General features: G+C 37.7%; 3 protein-coding genes across 6 annotated transcripts in view; all 3 read left to right on the top strand.

The window, feature by feature from the left end:
- The window catches only part of LOC149962997 (uncharacterized), a 61,554-nt gene that overhangs the window by 12,814 nt on the left and 27,503 nt on the right, over positions 1–21,237 (top strand). The window contains exons 1-2 of one of the 4 annotated variants that reach the window (XM_090180303.1): positions 1,629–1,709; positions 1,775–1,826. The exons of 1 other annotated variant lie outside the window; for it this stretch is intronic. In XM_090180303.1, the coding sequence (XP_090036429.1) occupies positions 1,775–1,826 (52 nt within the window). In that variant the 5' untranslated portion in view covers positions 1,629–1,709. Of the gene's footprint in view, positions 1–1,628; positions 1,710–1,774; positions 1,827–21,237 lie in introns of those variants that run through there. 2 more of the 4 variants (XM_090180302.1, XM_090180301.1) reach the window with 2 other exon arrangements.
- On the top strand, positions 12,058–13,404 carry LOC149962998 (uncharacterized). The gene is made up of 2 exons (XM_090180316.1): positions 12,058–12,109; positions 12,412–13,404. Exon 2 carries the CDS (start codon positions 12,431–12,433, stop codon positions 13,046–13,048), a length of 618 nt encoding a protein of 205 aa, XP_090036442.1. The 5' UTR covers positions 12,058–12,109; positions 12,412–12,430; the 3' UTR covers positions 13,049–13,404.
- LOC149962999 (uncharacterized) lies at positions 13,272–20,050 on the top strand. The gene is made up of 4 exons (XM_090155878.1): positions 13,272–13,311; positions 13,355–14,927; positions 16,595–16,617; positions 17,828–20,050. Exons 1-4 carry the CDS (start codon positions 13,272–13,274, stop codon positions 19,918–19,920), a joined length of 3,729 nt encoding a protein of 1,242 aa, XP_090012004.1. The 3' UTR covers positions 19,921–20,050.

The raw sequence follows: 21,237 nt of genomic DNA on the forward strand, positions 1-21,237 counted from the left end.
CGAAAATTAGTATGTCCCCATATACCTGAGGAGCTTCACTGGCAGAGCGTGAGGTGGATTCTGAGCCACACTAAAAATCTACTCAGAGATACTCATTCTCCCGACAGTAGAAATAAAAATATTCTTATCTTACTTTATCGATATAAAAGGCAGAAAAGCGAAGAGCCGCTTTTGTAGGGCAACAAGAATTTTATCGGCTTCAAAAAAAAAAAAGAAATAGGTTATGTAATTTATTTTCCAATCTTTCTTTACACAAAGTCGTCCTTTTTATCTGGTGGGACTGAATATCACGCTTTTAAACTAGAATTTGCGGAATTCGAGGTTGTCTGCTGAAAATGTGGTGTTTCGATCGATTTTGAAGATTTGAATAAATTGGATTTCATTTTTGCCATTTCTTTAAGTACCGTTGCTTTGATTCTCCCGGCGCGTTATGTTAATGAAGGCTTTGAAAGAAATAATATAGGCTTGTAAATTTTGTCCAGTTGCAAAAGGAAAAGGAGGAAGTTTATTGATACGGAATTAATACGAAATTGTATAAAGGGTACAATTCTGTTCAAATTGGGTTTCGGTGCCAAAGGGCAAAATGTGGACGAAGAAATATATAGAAGGACTGCCCACTTTATACGCAAAAACACGGTTTACAGCGAAGATTCTAGTTCATTTCGGACGTATCTGGGGTACGTCAACTCTATAAGAATTCTCGCGAGAAGAGTCTACTTGACGCTATTTCAAACCAGAAAAAAGAACAAATATTGTCACTGTTATAGTGGTTAAAATTTTTACGTTGTAAATTATGATTTAAAAGATTAAAAATTAAAATAATACATTTTGGATAAAAGTTAATAAAAATTATATCAAATGGTTAAATTTTTATGTTACCTACTTAACGTTTTACTGATATTTAATTTAATTTTATCCAATAAAGGCGTTGAAAAATTAAACGCTTAACAAAATATTTAATTTATATTTCTTACAAATGTAACAAATCCCTTTCATAATACGAAGGAATTCACATTTCAAATGAACTTGAGAGTCACATTTTGATTATTAAAGAATGTTGTAAATTGGCTTTAAATAAATATTTTTATCCACGTTCAAAGACAATAAACAAACAAAGAACTTTTTTTCAACTTGAAAAAATTAACTACTGGACCGGAATCATAAGTGAAAACTCTATCATCTCACTAGCACTCCTACCGAGAGAACCGCGAAACATTTCCACCTATATACAAAGTCGAGCTAAGGACGATAAGTTTATATTTCGCACGTGTTTCATATTTGGATGGAAATGTTTCCAATATAGGACACCGTTGGCGCTACAAGCGGCACTGCTCTAATAAACCAAACGCGCATTATAAATTACGGTTAAGTAGTTTATTTAGACAAGGGTATACTCCACATTCTTCAAGATACGCGGGAGACCTACCCACAGGTTCTAAATATGCCCTTGAACCCAAATATGTACCGAAAATGTGTTCTAGAAGTTTTGAAAAGATACGATGATAACGTCGAAATTTACGGCTTTAATGCCTTCATTTTGGCCGTTTTGCAAAAAGGCGAGAAAAATTGCATAACGCTTAAAAAGATTAATCAGTTTGAAAAAGCCAGCGTGGTCAGCCCCCACGAAATTCTTCTCGTCGACCCACACGGACCTAATCTAAACCATCTTAATCGTCCAAAATTATAGAGTCTGGTGTTTAAGGTCAAACGTAATAGGCCCTCCTAGATAAAGAAAAATATAAGTAACCCTTTTCATTTTTTTCTCTTCTCATAGATGGCGAGACTAGTCTCTCTTGGCTTTCTTCTGGTCCTGGTGGCTGCTACACGTAAGTCTCACATTTATTCTTAAAACGCGTATTTTAATTAACAATTCGGCATCCACTCACGTACCTTTAAGGGGGGAGGGTCATGATATCACGCGGTTATTTTCTTTCAAAACCGTTTTGGGAAGAAACGGTTAAAATGGCCGATGGCGACAATTTGATAAAAGAGGGCGCCTGCAGCGGTGGACGCCAAGAATAATGAACTATGTTTAAAGTAAAAACCCTCAAGCGGCAATTGAGAAAGTTTCACTTTTGAATTATAAACAGGGTGTTGTCCGAATCAACAGCGGGTTGATCGAGAAGATTTCAATTTTCGCTTAAATATTTCTGAATATAAAAATTGATTTATTTGATTTCACCGAAAAATATGTTTTTTTTTAAACAACTAATTTATAATAAAACATACAAACGTACATTTTACTGGTCAGTTAACAGCTAGAAATTCGATATAAGCCCTTAAAGGGAATATAACCTTCAACAGAAATACTACAGCTTAATTATATTCCCTTAAAGTCAAACAAGATGCGACCTAAGTTAAGCCTTTTGAATATTCACGATGTGGAATAAATTCATAATACAATAAAATTACCAAATTCAACAAATATTCATTGTGTGGAATAAATTCATAATACAATAAAATAAAAAAAATCAACAAATATTCATTGTGTGGAATAAATTCATAATACAATTAAAAATTTAAATTCAACAAATATTCACCGTGTGGAATAAATTCACAGTACAATAAAATGACCAAATTCAACAAATATTCACCGTGTGGAATAAATTCACAGTACAATAAAATGACCAAATTCAACAAATATTCACCGTGTTAAATAAATACCGTAAAAAATCCCAAAATTTAAAGAGATACCATAATCTGCCAATCACTGCCTAGAGTAACCATCTGATCTGATATTTTGGATAACAAACAGATTATAAATTCGTCTAAAATAACAGATGCATTTTTATATATATTTTTTCAGTTTTCCGCGAACCAGCTAACAGATTTTGATTGTTTAAAAAATAGCTTAACCTGATTTTGATGTAATAAAAAAAATATGTTTTTAGACAAATAACAGTTTTTGATTTAAGTTGAGAACTTGAGACACTGCGAATGTTTATTTCTGGAGTCTGATGGGCTCATTACGGATTTATTATAAATTAACATAACTTTTAAAGAAATTAAAATCAATTAAAATGAATGAAAGCGTTATGGGAAATATAAACACATATTTACGCGTCGAAAAGGTTGCTTAATTGTAGAACATAGAGTGGAAGGCTATCAGCGAAACTTGCGAACACCTTTCGTACGCAACGTCTTGTTTGCCTGAAGGTCATGTACAATATCTGGATAAAAAAGTCGGTTTCTACTCTAAGAAATGTAAAAACAACACCATCGGACTTGATTTATTAATTCAACCCTCGAAAACAAGAAGGCCCTTTAGTATTATTTTTTCATGCGCTTCCATAGGACCTTCCACTCTATGCGAGTGGATTTCTCTATGCCTAAAACCATTAGTGTATAATATTGTAACAAAAGTGTGACACTTCCTATTCTTCACATGCAAACGCTCTACTGAGAGCTATTCACCAGACGGACTGCATTACGGGCTTCGTCACTGTTTTACCAGGGCCGCCTTATCCATAAGACAGACTAGCCAAAGTGCCTAGGGTCTACGAAAATTTTAGGGGACATTAGGGCCTACGATTTCATATAACAGGGCCTACGAAGGTCTGAAAAGTCGGTAAATGAGAGAATTTCGCCTAAGGCCTACGGAAAGGTTAAAACGGACCTGCGTTTTCCGTCCAATCGCTCCAGTGTCACACGTAGAACTTAACAGCGCCTCGCTAGGGGGAGATTTTCTTTTTGTGATGACTTCCCTCTTTAAAATATTCCCCAAAGTGACAAACTTATGTAACAATATTATAGACTTACGCTTAAACTGATTTTGGGAGCTTCCATAGAGCCTTCCACCTAGGAGCAACAAACACAAGGAGAACGCAGCTAGCCTTTAAACACGCTAACGAAGGGTTGTGTACGAATTTCATTGGATGAGCGTCACGAGCCTTTACGCTGAACGTTTTACGGGCGGTGGGAAGACAATTTCGGAATTTTCTCCTTCCGACGCCAGCAGGCGCTAAAGCGTCTAACCAATTGAAAATGTACGCAATAAAATCCACGACTTTGGACGGGTTGCGTTCTCCTTGTGTGGGGTGTTGTGTTTGTTGCTCCTAGCTTCCACTCTATGAGTGGGTTACTCTATGAATCACTCTGTACACGATCTCGGCCAAAAATGGTTTCTTTTTATTCGAGCAACGATTATTAGTAATTGAGGAATTCCAGTTTCCAGTCTCGGCGAGTAATGATGGCGTAGGGAGAGAGTGGAGTCGAGGGTTTCGTGGCTTGAAGGCCGGGAAGTGGAAAGCGCTTTAATCCGAAGGAGAGAAAACACAAAGAACCGCCGGGAGCTTCGATTTCCCCCGTAATAGGTCTCATCGTGATTCCGACGGAGCGATATGAAACGAGCTAACTTCCGATTATTTCGAATTTGTGTTACGCGGATATTAGACGCATTAAGCCAGAGCTAGAAAACCCGTACAGGAAAGGTGTAGTTTGAACAGTCTGTATACGATAAAGTTACGGATACACTCGTTGACGTTTTCTTACGCTGGCTTAATGCGTCTATTGGTTGACCCACATACGCGGCCACTATGTCGGATTCTCGCGTGTCTCAAATTATACTCTTCAAGCAAATATCAAAAGTTGGCGTTCTTGGACAAGATATAATTTAGACATTTTTGAACAAAGTTAGGGGTGTAATTTGTTTCAACGGCTGCCAATTTTATTTACGCGACGTTTCCATGATCCCCTCCCAATGTCATCATTTCCGATTGCCCGTGGAATTTGGAACAAATTTCCGTTTATCCAGACATTTTAATTATATTCAGCAGAATTTATTTACTGGATGGAATTGGAATCCCTAGTAATATTACCAAAGTAACATAATAATCATTAAGTTAAGTTTGCTCGAAGACCTATTGGTACGAGCAATTAGTAAGTTTTAAATTTCTTCAAATTTGCGTAGGGTTATCTTTTTTATCTTTTTTCAAAATGGACTATCTACTTTTTCACGTTTTTTATCACTCTTTGCATTATAGTCCATTGGTGGTTCCTCTTAACTTAACATTTCTTACACATTATTATCCACGACTCTCCCCCAATTTCGGCTTTCCGTTGCTACGCAACGCGTTTTGAAATTTTTAATGTTTAGGCTTAGTTTATCTTTTCGGTGTAATTGGTGCATTTTAAAATTCATTTTGCTCGTGAAAATACCTCTACATGTTATAGTCAAAAAAGCACGCAAAGAAGGCTGTGTGCCCAAGACATGTACCTGTAGTGTTGCGCGCTAAAACGTCATTTCAAAATCCGGCAATAGTCGCGAGCCTGATGAGTCCCGAATAGGATGAAACCGGTCTACCGTTCGAATTTCTGGCTATTTTATTTAAATTTAGTTTGTCACTCGAAAATCCATTTGGTCCGAGTTTCGCGTCTTTGGGTTTGCTCGAAGACCTACTGGTAAGTTTTTAAAACATAAAAATCTTGTACACAAATACCACCAGTAACGAACATTGACTGATATATAATTTTTAAACCATAAAATTTGTGTACACAAATACCACCAATATAGTTGCGATACCCTATATTTGATACGTCAAAGTAAAAATCTACTTCCAAAATTCGGTTGATGGTATTTCAGACAAGTTTGACGCAAAATAAATGAAATTCCAAAACTTCCATCATTAATCGTATGAAATAGAAAACATGGTGATAGTGCATCCGATTTAGCCCCTGGCAACCTTTTTTAACTTAAAAAGCGGTGACTGGTCATCTCAACCTTGGTCTACTTTGCAACAACACACTTTCACGTTGGAAATTAATGCGCTAAGGCCACATTCTTCGATCTCATCTTCTTTGAATCAATCACCGATTAATTCAATATTTCAAAAGAGAAACTCGATATGATTTCCCAATCAAACAATATTCAGATTAAGCCGGCATAATAAAACGCTTAGAGATAACGCTAAATTTCACTACACAATGTATTATATTTCGATTATTTCGTGACCTAATTAAAGTCATTTTAAATAAATTTCCATTAAAAACGTCGAGAATGTAGGCACTATCTAGGCGTTTCCTTTACAAGTTTATTCTACGAAGCTTAATATCACTTATCAAATTAATCCACAAGGGCCAACGGGCGACAATCAGATATCGAACCTTGGCCCGAATCGAAGATGGCCACCCAAGGAAATAATCAATTCAATACTGCGAGACTAATTGGAACCGTGTTCCCACCAAAACGACCTTTCAATGAATTAAATCATCAACAATGATTAAATAATTCATGTTAATTAAGAAATTAACTCGCCGACAATGACATTCCGAAAGAGGCTCACCCTCAACCAATACAAATATTAGCCCAAATTCCGAACAAAAATGTGATTAATCACGTATCTGAGAATAAACGTAACCTGATAGAATTAAAGCACGGAGTTAAGAAGGTACCCCAGTCGTTAACTTTGGTATCAGGTGTCATGGTGACGGTTGAAAGTAAATGAAAAAATTAGCTCATAAAAATCTGTCAAATATTGAGGCGAAAGACGCCCATTTCTTGAAGACAGATGGCGTTGTTTGAAAACAATTAAGGCATTCTACAAAGCCCACTAGACGATTAGGGAAGTTAACTGCTTACAACTGCGACGCGTGTTCTTATAGCCTAGATTTTATGAAAACAGCTCGCGACGGGCTGCGATGTTGTTAAACAGTTGGCAGATGACGTTGTTCAAACGATTAGGACGCCCCCTATCATCATATTTCGATTGAGACACTCGAAAGCCCAAAAAAACTATTTAATGATTATAACGATGTTTTTGAAGTTAATGGTTTCTTAAACCTAATTAAAGTGTACACTGTATAAACGGTATTTATCAACACCTATTTTCTAAAGGTTGAACACTAACCCGTAATAGTTAGTGTAGGAATCGGTTGGCTCGCGTGGCATGAAGGGCTTTCCACCACCCTCTTACGCAATTTAACCCGACTACCCGAATTAAAAGGCAATAAAAGTCGCTTGAAGACTTGGGTATTAGCCTAGCTGATTATTATTATTATTAATCGGTCTACAAGACTGTAGATTTTACTATACTAAAGTGATTATAATATACGTAACTGATTACAAATTCGTTCATCTAGGCAATTTAAATGAAACCATCACAGGGTAGACCACTGAAGTGTTTTGAACAATCAGCGGGAGCCTGCGAAGTTACATGTTACATGCGAATAACATTAGCAAAATAGGGAGATGGACACTTCTCTAGTAATAAATTTATCATATACTTTTGACGTCAGAAAACGAATTTGATAACGGTGTAATTTCCAGAAAAGATAGCGCTTTAAAAGAATACGCAGTTCATTTCAGCTAGGAGCAACAAACACAAGGAGAACGCAGCTAGCCTTTAAACACGCTAAGGCAGTGTTGTGTACAAATTTCATTGGGCGAACCTTTACGCTGAACGTTTTACGGGCGGGGGGGGGGAAGACAATTTCCCAATTGTCCCCTTCCGACGGCATCAGGCGCTAAATCGTTTAACCAATGAAATATGTCCGCAAGAAAATACACGACTTTCGACGGGTTGCGTTCTCCTTGTGCGGGGTGCTGTGTTTGTTGCTCATAGATTTCAGCGACCTTGACTAACAATTGTAAGTTAACGTTTGCGATACTTAAAACACAAACGTTAAACAAGTAATTTCAAAATTCCGGAAATTCTATAACTAGAAGTAAAGAAATATTCTCAGAATATTATATATTTTTAGTGGCTTTTTTATGTGAAAAAAATTCGGTCATTTCCAATGAAACATGTACGTTTCTTAGATTTCTTACTACACAAATTCACACTTTCGGTTTAACATCTATATGTCTCACCTAAAGTTAACCTAAATTTCACCTACATTTTACCTATATATTTATAAGTTCCACCTACATTTGAAGTATATTTTAAATAAATTTCAGGTATATTTGATCTATATTTGACCTAAATTCCATCTACATTTGACCTAAATTCCATCTACATTTGACCTAAATTTAACTTATATTTTATGTTTTTACATTTAAAATACCTAAATTTAATAAACCTAAAAGTCAAAAGCACGCGATGTACTATGGCCCATTAATATTTAACCAACTGAGTCTCGATTTGCGAAATGAGGTAGACTTTAAAACATATAAAACCAAAATTAAAAAATGGACCGCTGATAATTATGATACCATCAGCAACATGTTCTAACTTAATATAAAAACCTAACATTCTGTTATAAAAATTAAATTGTCTTTTCATTTTTTACCTGTACGGTGATTTAATTGATCACTTTAACTATATATTAATTGTGCCCCCTACATACAAGCTTTGCTTTTGTAGAAGGGCAAGTGTACGTAAATATGAAGTATGTCTGTTTATGACCATGTAATAATTCTAATGTACACAATAAAGAATAATAATAATAATAATAATTACAGTTTACCTATTTTATATATATTTTCCAATAATTAATAAATTTTTCCGATTTTATGAAATTTCGAAATTAATTTCTGGCTTTAATTTACTATATTCTACAATTTAAATAAATTTTGATAAAACACAAAAATCATGTACACAAATACCACCAGTAACGAACATTGACTGATATATAATTTTTAAACCATAAAAATCGTGTACACAAATACCACCAGTAACGAACATTGACTGATATATAATTTTTAAAACATAAAATTCGTGTACACAAATACCACCAGTAACGAACATTGACTGATATATAATTTTTAAAACATAAAATTCGTGTACACAAATACCACCAGTAACGAACATTGACTGATATATAATTTTTAAAACATAAAAATCGTGTACACAAATACCACCAATAACGAACATTGACTGATATATAATTTTTAAAACATAAAAATCGTGTACACAAATACCACCAGTAACGAACATTGACTGATATATAATTTTTAAAACATAAAAATCGTGTACACAAATACCACCAGTAACGAACATTGACTGATATATAATTTTTAAACCATAAAAATCGTGTACACAAATACCACCAGTAACGAACATTGACTGATATATAATTTTTAAACCATAAAAATCGTGTACACAAATACCACCAATAACGAACATTGACTGATATATAATTTTTAAAACATAAAATTCGTGTACACAAATACCACCAATAGTTGCTATACCCTACATTCGATACGTCAAAGAAAAATTCTACTTCTCAAATTCGGTTGATGGTATTTCAGACGCGTTTGACGCAAAATAAATTAAATTCAGGATATATAAATCAATTTTGCGATAAACGTTTACTTATAATTATTTTTTTCTTCTATTCATTGGACCCTGAGGGCCTTCTTCGCTATTCGGGTCTGTGTAATATCGTTGAAGTAGGTTTTTAGAATTCTGTTTAATCGCTTAAGGCAGGAGTGGCGCTACCAGTTCGGCGTCGCCAAGTGCGCTTTTCGCTTTCTGGCAGATTGCGGCACACGGTGGCGGGCCGAAGAATTGGACCCTGGCGCTGATTTGGAAAACGCCCCCTTTTCATATTCTTACTAAATGACTTTCGGTCTCATACATTCCGCGGTTACATGATCGAGTGGGAAATATATCATTTATTTAAAGTGAACAATTTATAGAAGACAATTTCAACTTCAAAACAATTAATTTGTCCGAATGGTTTTTAGTTAGAAAATATTCAACAGTTTTGGAAATATTCAACAGTTTTGGAAATATTCAACAGTTTTGAAATGTTCAACAGTTTTGGAAATGTTCAACAGTTTTGGAAATGTTCAACAGTTTTGGAAATGTTCAACAGTTTTGGAAATGTTCAACAGTTTTGGAAATATTCGACAGTTCTTGAAATATTCAACAGTTTTGGAAATGTTCAACAGTTTTTGAACAAGACGTAGACGAGAACGCTTCAAATTTGGTATCAATCGATAAATTTCCGGTGAAGGTTTGATGTAAACGGTAATTTATGTTTATTGTAGCAACAAACGTTGTAGTTACATCTAAATGCCCACACACTGACCTCGCTTGGCCTCAATCGTTACCTCGCAGATTCAATTGCATCATAATAAAGTCAGTCGGTTCAAATTCTCTTATCCTGCGCTTGTGAAGACTCGCTTTCCCCGCATCATCACGTCGTCGGTTCAGTCAGCTTTTCTCCAGCACTACGAAGCTTAAAGCAAGTGTCAGATCGACGTAATATAACTCTTTTTTCAACAGATGTCGCTAGTGTCGAAATAGAAACAAGATAGTTCAGCTACATTTTGACCCCAAAGGCGGGTACTTATAGGTACCCCTCGCGTTGATTTTTTCGTTTCTAAATTGATCAATAACATAAATTACAATAATTTTAAGCAGTATATTTTATATGGGATATATAGTTTAGGTTAAAGTCAACTTAAGAGAGTATAAGAGGTCTAAAATATAATACTATACAATGGCTAACTGACGACGTTGTTATTTGGCTATTTCAAATATTAGCTTCCTTTTCCATACATAGATGGCAGTAAAGTCGCTTTTTTTCAAAGAATCGGATGGATTCATGGCCATCTCTATAATACCAGGGGCCTTTTCATAATACAGGTGGCAATGATAGAGCCGACAGTTGCTTTAAGGAACGATGATGGAGCAAACGATTTGATGACGTTGGGAAGTGGGTCTTCAAAAGATACGAAAAAAGAATTTTCTTTAATAAATAGGTGTTTTTACAAAAGATCGGTGGTCACGTGTTTTCAGTAAGTTTGCGTCACTACGGTCAAAATGAAATCTCGAAGTTGGCCGATAATTTTGTGTCGTCCGCTATTTAAGACAAGGCTTACCTGTAGTTTAGTTTAACAATAAAGTGAAAGTTCTAACTGCTATAGAAGATTATTTATTTTTGCTGAGTATTTTATATCTTTCAAGGTTAGTAGATAAGAAATAACTAAAACCAGACTACCTTATAATATACATAACACATAAAAAGATACTTTTAATACAACCCTAGCCTTTATTTATCTATTTGTAACGCTGTTAATATTTAAAACTAAAATTGTCTATACGCGGGCCTTAGTATCAGCAGCCGGATCTTAGCAGACGATGCCTTGCTCAAACATACTGAATTCCCATGAGCCTCTATAGCGAAAATCTTTTGTAGAACCACCTATTCACCTATAATTTGCTTTAAATTATTATGAAATTTCATAGAAACGGCGAAGTAAATCTGATTTTCATCAGATATCCAATAAAATATTTAAAGTGTTTCCGATCAACTTAGATTTTATTTCTAGAGTTCTTATCATATTATCCATTTCTACTTACGTATTTGTAAAGAATTACATACGTTCTACATGAAAAAGGGTAATATATGCTTATCTAAAGAAGTCAATAACTTATTCAAGGACTTAAGCTGAGCTTTCACGAACGGAATCCGTATTTCGACCGCAAACGCAATCGCAGACAGTTATTTTTCGGGGGTTTCCGCTCAGAAGGAGACGACCCGAGGTGTAACAAACCGATTTTGTTCAAACTCGGGGGTTTGCTAGACCTTCATGTAACTTGAAACGCCCTAAAGGGAAATGTCTCCATAGGCAACCGTTTTGCCATGGCAACAAAAAATGTTTTTGACAACACAAAATGGAAATTTTCCCATAGAAAATAACATGGGAATCTGACCAATGTTAAGAATTTTTAATTTTTGAAAATGCTAAAAATAGAAAATATAAATAAGAAAATAATGAAAAAGTTCGAAATTGATTAAAATCTTTACAGGGGTACCCTTACATTTGGTCAGATTCCCATGTTATATTCAATAGGAAAATTTCCATTTTGTATTGTCAAAAACATTTTTGGTTGCCTATGGAGACATTTCCCTTTGGTGTTTCAAGTTACATGAAGGTCTACCAAACCCCCGAGTTTGAACCAAATCGGTGCGTTACACCTCGGGTCGTCTCCTTGTCAGTGGAAACAAGCTTCTAGATAACAAAGCGATTAGATAATACCTGCCACTTGTATGGGCAAACATCTTCTTAAATACCTTGACGGTAAAGTGTAAGCGTTAAGTAACTGGCACGAGCTAGCGCGATTGGACCTTTTAAGAAGAAAGTGTCTTTTAAACCTCTATGAAGAAGAAAACTTTGATATTGCATATGTTCCGAAAATCTTGTTCAAAGAATTTTACGGTAAGTCATTTCTCCATACAATTTAGGTTAGATTAGAATGCATACTCCCTTTTCAAACGGTTATAAAATAAGCTAATAAATTACGCTGTTAGAGTTAGGAAAATCAGTGTAGATTTTTTAAACAATCAACAAATTTAGGAAACAACTAACAAATCAAATAGCAAAATTCACAAGTCCAATTAAAAAAATAATAAATCTCCACTAAAGTTTCAAAACCCGTTAATTGTATTCTGAATGTCCGACCCCTCGAGAAAATTAGGTTTAACTTAATTTAAAATTCTGCGGTCATGTTTCATTTACAGGAGCCAGTGTCTCGTAGACATGAGTCAAGACGAAAACCTAGAAAGTACAGAGGAAATATTGGACGATTTACCATTGCCCCCCTCAGTACCCCAACTAAAAGTATTTACCTTACCAGATACCAAGAGAAACAAAAGAGACTATGACGTATCACTTCCTCCTGTTGCCCCAAAACCCAGGATCAAAACCGCACCGTACGAAAGAGACAATGTCGTATCACCTTCTCCTGTAGCACCAAAACCGAAGACAAATGCCACACCTTACGAAAGAGACAATGTCGTATCAGCTCCTCCTATAGCCCCAAAACCGAAAACAAACACTGCACCCTACGAAATAGATAATGTCGTACCACCTTCTCCTGAAGCCCCAAAACCGAGGACCCCGACCACACCCTACGAAAGAGACCATGTTGTATCACCTTCTCCTGTAGCCCCAAAACCGAAGACAAAAACCGAAGACAAAAACCGCACCCTACGAAAAGGACAATGTCGTATCACCACCTCCTGTAGCTCCAAAACCGAAGACAAACACCGCACCCTACAAAAGAGAAAATTTCGTATCACCTTCTCCTGTAACCCCAAAACCCAGGACAAACACCGCACCCTACGAAAGAGACTATGTCTTATCACCTTCTCCTGACAGTGTCGTATCACCTTCTCCTGTAACCACAAAACCGAGGACAAACAAAGCAAGACACGAAAGAGATTATCGTGAAATATATTCTACACTACACCGAACATTGACGACAAACACTGCAACATACGCAAGAGACTTTCACGCATTACCTCATCCGCGGGTTAACATCGCAACATCCGAAAGAGGCGATAGATTGTTACCTTCTCATACTGTGCCTCCAAAACCGATGCTTCCAAAACCGAGCACAGGCAAAGCAACATACGAAGGTGATGAATTCCAAATATATGCTCAACTACTGCCAACATTGAGGACAAACGCCGCAATTCGCGAGAGAGGCAATCGCGTATTACCTCTTCCACCTGTACGAAGGTGATGAATTCCAAATATATGCTCCACTACGGCCAACATTGAAGACAAATGCCGAAATTCCTGAGAGAGGCAATCGCGAATTACCTCTTCCACCTGTACCTCCAAAACCGAGCACATACATCGAAATAGATGACGACATATATGAAGACATAAATGATTTCAAACTAATTAAACATGGTTCTAGTGCGAATGTTGTTGATCGCAAAGGGCCTACCCCACTGCACGCCGCTCTTAGGAAGAATAATCTAAAAGTCGCCGCGACATTAATTAACTCTGGCGCAGATGTGAACGCGACTGATGATGACGGCTGCACTCCTTTGCACGTTGCGTCCCAGCGTGGCTACGGGGTCATAGATCTGCTTCTTGAACGGGGTGCTAATGTCAATGTGACGGATCATTTCGGGTCAACCCCGCTGCTTAAAGCTTTGGAATCGAATAATCCAGAAATCGCCGAAACATTGATTAACGCCGGCGCTGATGTGAACGCGACCAACAACTTTGGTCTCACTCCTTTGCACGCTGCTTTGTGGGATGTCGGCTTAGTTATAAAGTTAATTGAAAAATCCGCTAACGTGAACGCTACCACGAGTGACGGGGCAACCCCACTCCACGTGGCGATTGAGATGAAAAACTCAGAAATAGCTGAGACATTAATTAACTCTGGTGCTGATGTGAATGTGGCCGATTTCAATGGTTCCACTCCTTTGCACCTTGCGTCGACGCGCGCCGGTTACATTCTAGAGCTACTAATTAAAAGTGGCGTTAACTTGATCGCTAAGGACAGAAACGGGTCAACACCGTTGCACGTCGCATTATCGGTGAATGAATTAGAAATCGCCAAAGAATTAATTAAAGCTGGCACTGACGTCAACGCATCTGATAACTTTGGTTTGACTCCTTTGCATATCGCGTCTGAGATTGACTTTCATATAACGTATTTGCTCATTGATATGGGTGCTAACGTTAATGCTACTGATAAATATTTGTGTACTCCGCTTCAAAATGCTTTAAAGAGAAATAAACTAAAAATCGCCGAAATATTAATTGACGCTGGTGCTAATGTCGACGAGCGCGATCAGCATGGTCGCACTCTTTTGCACTTTGGTTCCGAGCTAGGTTTTCAAGTTGTATCGCTTTTGATCGCGAAGGGTGCCAACGTGGACGCTACTGACGATGAAGGGTCCACCCCGCTACACCTATCTTCTGATTTGGGATGTGGTTATGAGTTACCAACTTTCATTAGCAACCCGCTTTCGAAATTCCGAAATGATTTATACGTAGACAGCACTGACGAGACGTCAATAACGGCATCACTGTTTCTTCTAATTGAGGCGGCAACTGACGTCAATATCCGTAACCACCACGGCAAGACACCGCTGCACGTACTTTCGGAATATGAGAGGCCAAATATACACAACGATTCTTTAAGGGCACTTGTCAAGGCTTTGGTCGTCAAAGGGGTGGATATCGACCAAGTCGACAACCATGGTAAAACCGCGTTGCACATGCCCCTGTAGCATTTAAGAGTCGGGCCGACGTCGGCTAGTGTCTTAAAACAGAAAGGTCGGCCTACTGTCGGGCCACCCCACTCTGAAAGGTCGAAATGTCCTAGTAGAAAAGTAGTCGGCCGACCGTCGATCGACAAAAAAATTCGACTCACTTCCGATGTATGTCCTACTCAGAAAGGACTATGGACCGACTCAGAAAGGACTATGGGCCGACTCAGAAATGACTATGAACCGACTCAGAAAGGACTATGGGCCGACTCAGAAAGGACTATGGGCCGACTCAGAAAGGACTATGGGCCGACTCAGAAAGGACTATGGGCCGACTCAGAAAGGACTATGGGCCGACTCAGAAAGGACTATGGGCCGACTCAGAAAGGACTATGGGCCGACTCAGAAAGGACTATGGGCCGACTCAGAAAGGACTATGGGCCGACTCAGAAAGGACTATGGGCCGACTCAGAAAGGACTATGGGCCGACTCAGAAAGGACTATGGGCCGACTCAGAAAGGACTATGGGCCGACTCAGAAATGACTATGGGCCGACTCAGAAATGACTATGGGCCGACTCAGAAATGACTATGAGCCGACTTCATAAACATACAATTCCGACTGTGAAACGACGTTGTGCCGACGTCAAATTAAATCGCTCTTCGGAACTCCCACTTAATACCAATTTGATGCCTTAACAGTAATTTAGCTGAGATTGAATCGATAATAATTTTCAATAAAAATTAGCTATTTATATTAATAGAACTAATCCAAACAATATACAAGTCTGAAAATCTTTTGGCGAAGTACATAGAATTAATATAGTAGTGATATAGAAAAGAAACATTTTAATTAAGCTTCTAGATTTTAATACGTAAACACAATTACAATTCAAATACTTTTATCAAATATCATTATCTTTTGATGTTGTAGTCTATTTTATATGTTATTTATAAAACACATGACCTTGTAATTGCCAAGGCCTAACAGCTCATGCAAAACATTGTTCACAAAGCTATAATTAATTGATATAGATATTATATTATATAGATATATTATTGAAAAACTTACTTTGTTAGTTTAGATTTAATGTATTTCTCAAGATTTCAATGATTTTTCCATTAATTTTGAATATAAAATTAAGCGCACAAGTCAACAATTACACCTCTCATATCAAGCGAGTTCGCCAATAAACTTCTAACATGCTGCTAGTCCGGAGATGGCGCTGCGAAAGTATTAACTCGTGCTTTTGAATTTTTTAAACTATGAAGCGTTTGAAAAACGTTTGTGCTCGTATCAATAAGCCTATTTATTAATACATTTTAAATTTTTTAATCTATTTAGAGTATAATTAATCAATATCAATAAAAATCAGGAATTAATATTTTGAAATAATATCGTAAATCGCAAACCCCTGTAACACATGAAGTTGGTTTAGAGCAAAGACTATATACGCTTCGCTTACTAGACAGGCGTCTCCATACAAAAAACCTATTAACACTTTCGAAACACGGGAGAAGCCTTTGACCAGCCGTTAGAGGCGCCACTAGTAACACTCTGAAGCGCGGGGAAAATTTTGACCAGCGTCGCCGTCTGCTATCGAATGCAAGTTGAGCCATTGATCACGCCAATCTATTTAGTCTTTGGTTTAGAGTCGGGGTACGGTTAAAAAGTCGATTTATAGCATTGAGCTGGGAATAAATAGAGGTACAACTAAATCTGGCTGGGGCGGAACCAATTTCGTTCCATAAGGAGACTTTATCAACTTTATCGTTCTACCGTGGGGGCATCTGTCTCTATTGGTGGCAACTATTGCAATTGATTTTTTTTTTGCGAAATTGAAATCTATGATTTCTCGTAACAAACAAACCCTTGAAGTTGTTTAAAAACAATTTTATTCTGTCAACACGATTCTTTTTAACTAAAGTTACGGTGAGTTAGCTAATCATTATTTATTTTTAGCCATATAACTTTACAAAATATAGATGGCGCTACCACCTAATTATAAAGATGAATTTCGTACAGTCTTATCATTTTAGGTCCCGCGTAACCATGGCAACTGGAATCGTAATTTTAATTCTACCAGTATTATTCCCAATTCAATGGTTTATAGTCGACGACCAAATGCCGACCTAAAAACGTCGAAACGTTTTTCGACATTAAAACCGTAAATCCTTTTTTGGGACTATTTATAGTCGGTATGCCGACCATTATCCAACTTAAAATAGACCTTACATTTAATTATTGGATTCGACATTAACTTTATGAAACCGACCATATTTATTTAGGAAAGGGGATATTTTAATTATTTTCTGACTATTTGATGATGATGAATTTTTTTTCACTTTTATTTCTTCTTCAAACTTATTTGTATTCGAAAATCTAATAATGAGATCAGTTTTGGGTCGGAAATAAGCATTAATATAAAGTCGGCCCGACGTCGTTTCGGAGTCGGTTCTTAGGTCTATTAGGCTAATTGGCGTTAAAGAGTCGACGTTTTACCATTTTACCCCTACGACATTTCGACCCTCAATCCAAAGGTCGGCCGACTTTAGTGTTTAGTACCTTTTGCCGACGTCGGCCCGACTCTAATTTGCTACAGGGGAAGTAACTTCTTATGCAAATTAATTTCTAAAAATTAATTAATCATAATTAGTAAAAATTAACTTCAAGTATAATTATACAATAAAATACAATTATTTTAAAAATATGAAAAAAATACTTGTGTGGTCCTTATCAAGTCGGCATATCGACTGTACATTAAAGTCGACTTGCCGACTTTATAAAGTCTCAAAATGGAAATTTGTAATTTTTGGGGTTTAATAAAATTGAACAATTTGAGTCGGCATACAGTCGGCGACCTGAAAACGACTTTTAGACCCATATCCGACTCTTGACCGACACCCTAATGCTACAGGGGTGGCTTCCCGTTCGTTGTTTTCCGAAATGGTCAGACTTTTACTGAAACACGGTGTCAACGTAAATGCTGTCACGGACACGAAAGATACCGCTTTGCATTTCGCTACGGAATCAACATGGAGAGAAATAAGTATAGTGGTTATTGAGATGTTGATTTGGGCCGGCGCGGATGTTACAGCGGTCAACTCAGACGGCCGTACACCCCTGGACAACGCCTACGCGAAAGAAATTGTCTCTTTGATGTTGTCAGGCGTAATAGAAAAGGCGTTGACAGAAGGTAATCAGGAGTTGCTGAGTGATCCTTTTTACTGGGAGTACGCCGCCACGAATGGCCACGAATACATTATCGGAAGATTATTGGAACTAGGGACGGAAGTGAACTCGACAGATTATTTCCAAAACACGGCGCTTCATTGGGCTGCAGAAAATGGATGGCTTTCCAGCGTACAGTTATTGCTAAAGCGCGGCGCATCTCCTAAAATACTGAACATTCTCGGTGAGTCACCACTAGATCTAGCCACGAAGAAAGGCCACCAGAGAGTGGTTAAGTTTCTGAAAAGTTGGAAGTCCCAGAGGTCCATTGGCGCTTTCATCTCCTCCTTGTTTCCTCGAAAATCCACCGCGAATAAGAGATATTGGCAAAAGAAGATTGACTACCTCTGCCGACTGTTGGCCGAGAAAGAAAACCAATGTACCCTCTTGCGACGAGAACAAGAAACTGCCGCTTCAAAATTTGAAGAACTGTTGGCAAAAATTGACGCCGCAAACGAATCGGACAAATTCAACCTTAAAAATTATATGAAATCCAATATTCAGAAAACTGCCTTGTTAGACAAGTTAAATTCGCAAATGGAAATAATCATGACGTCAATTGGAGAACTCAAAGCCGCGAAAATTGTCACTGAAAAAAAATCCCCGGTGTTTGAAAAACAGGAGACAGAGTCCTTCGCATCCGTTGCTCACTGTCTCAAGAATAAATCTTCTCTTTTAGAAGCTGTTACGGCCGGCGACGAGGTACTGGTCGTTCAGCTACTCGCCAATAACCCTGACTTAAACACGCCTGATATAGACAATCAGACGCCGTTGTTCAAAGCGTGTAAGTACAACCGACACAACATTATCCAACTTCTGATAGCCCGAGGTGCGAACGTCGACGCTCCCAACAAGGACAACGTCACGCCACTCTACGTCGCTTCCGAGAACGGGTACGCCGACGTGGTCGACTTCTTGTTGGATCACGAAGCTGACATCAATGCCAAGACAAAAAACAACGGCACCCCATTGCTAATTGCTGCTGATAATGGTCACGAATTGGTCGTGGAAACCTTGCTGAAGAGAGGGGCTAGCGTCAACATGGCCATGAAGGGCGGTTACACTCCCTTGTATTTGGCAGCCAAGAACGACAGCCGAGAGGTGGTACAATTACTTTTGAAGCACGGGGCGGAAGTTAATGCCTTTTCAGATAAGAAAATGAGTGCATTGCACCGCGCTGCCATGGGAGGTCATCGTGACGTCGTGGAATTACTTTTAGAGCACAGCGCCGATGTGGACGCCTTGAACGCGAAGGGTCACGCACCGGACCGTCTAGCCGAACAACACGGTTACGTAGAACTCCGGGATTTAATCTCGTCCTGGCGATGCATGTCCGAATCAGAGCGGAAGTGTTTGGTGGAAAACAACCAGCGCAGACGCAAACAATACAAGGAAAGACTGTCTATGTCATGTACTGATTCAAAACTGCCGGTTCTTCATCAATTGGCTGATGAAATATTCGAAGCCGATGAGCTCCGGAAAACTTTGAAAAGGTTGAAACCCGACCTCAGCGCCATTCCCGAAGGAGACGAGAGTTTAGAAGTCGAAGCTGTCCATGACGCCGGCACCAAGGCTCAGCGAATTGTAGAAGTTAGTCGGGAATTGTCCTCTAGGGAGCGTCGCATAGCCGAACTGCAAAAAGAGATCGCCGAAGATAAAGGTCAAAGAAATGAAAAAGGGGAGAGTATAGTGGTAAACTATGGGGTCCTCAATTACGGTGTCTATCACGGATCAGGTACCGGAGACGTTAAAACCGTAACTACCACTGTCCCCCCATGATCAAGCCAAAGAAGCAACGATAGTTTATTGCAAAGTCTTAATCAATCTCGAACATTTTACGACAGATTTTTCAAAATCAAGAACAATAGCAATGTTTACTTTTTTATTACTAAATTAAATTTAATGAAATAAAAATTGGAAAATGCATATTTGGTATTAATTTGTATTATTTCCCAAATTGACAGACCATAAGTGTTAATATAAATTATTTGCGATAGAATCGTTTTCTTATGCTAACTGTTAAATTTTTCGTATTAACGGCTTAGCGCAAACATGGCAAAAGTCGCATTCGACTTAGTTACTTATTTAATTAAAAATAACCCGTAAGCCGCATATGACTTAGGTTTTTTAATCAAATTCACTGGAATCCATTGCAGTTCTAAACTTAAAAAGTTTAATGAACTAAGCCTAACATAACTTTCGCGCACGAACTGGTGACAAGGCCCCGACTAAGTCTCTCGTAGCGTTAGTTGAACAGAATTCTCGAGGCGCTTTAAAGCGGCTGGCGTACCTCAATAAGCCTTCCGATTTAGGCCACGCCTACCGTGTCAAAATATCGGGAACTGTGAGTCCTCTTAGATTCTTGCTCCATAGCGCAAAGATGACACCTGAGTTAAACCTTAATATTCCTACAAAACCTCCCTTAAATTAAAGCCGACTAATTAGACGCGTAAACTTGTAAAAATGTTTGGTTTCATGAAATAATTTTAATAATAAATAATGAATTCAATAGGAATTGGGCAATGCTGGTATGCTATTTTTCCCAATTGAAAAAAGTATGGGTGACGTATGATGTACATCATACTACCAAGTCCCTATTCCGTGTCCACGAACCAACACCCACAGATAACAAGCAAATGGTGTAAAAAAATTTAAAATAATTATGTCAATTTGAGATAAGTGCTCTGAACAAATATTCGTGAACAGGTCATTTTATATATTAATCTTTCATTACTTTTGGATAAAGAGATGTTCTTATATCGTTTAAAAAATTCAAGATAGTATATTTTTGTTATCTATGTAGAAAAACAAGAATACTTAAAAAATACGACACTTTATTGTAGATAATAAACGAAACGTAGATTCCACTGACGTGATCCTCAATACGAGCTTAAAACTTGTATCCTTATCAAGAAACACGCGGCATTAAGAGCTCAAGTGGAAACTTAACTTAATCAGTAATCAGTAATATAAATAAATCCACAAGTGGCGTAGAAAAAAAGCAAAACTTTCGCTCAGTGAAAACAGGCCTTTAGCCTGATTAACACTGAAGCCATTGACTGTGTTCGCGCCGAAACTGTCTCTGACATCAAAGAT

This window comes from Leiobunum rupestre, chromosome 1 (assembly GCF_980474605.1).
Source record: "Leiobunum rupestre chromosome 1, qqLeiRupe1.1.hap1, whole genome shotgun sequence".
Classification (NCBI taxonomy): Eukaryota; Metazoa; Arthropoda; class Arachnida; order Opiliones; family Sclerosomatidae; genus Leiobunum; species Leiobunum rupestre.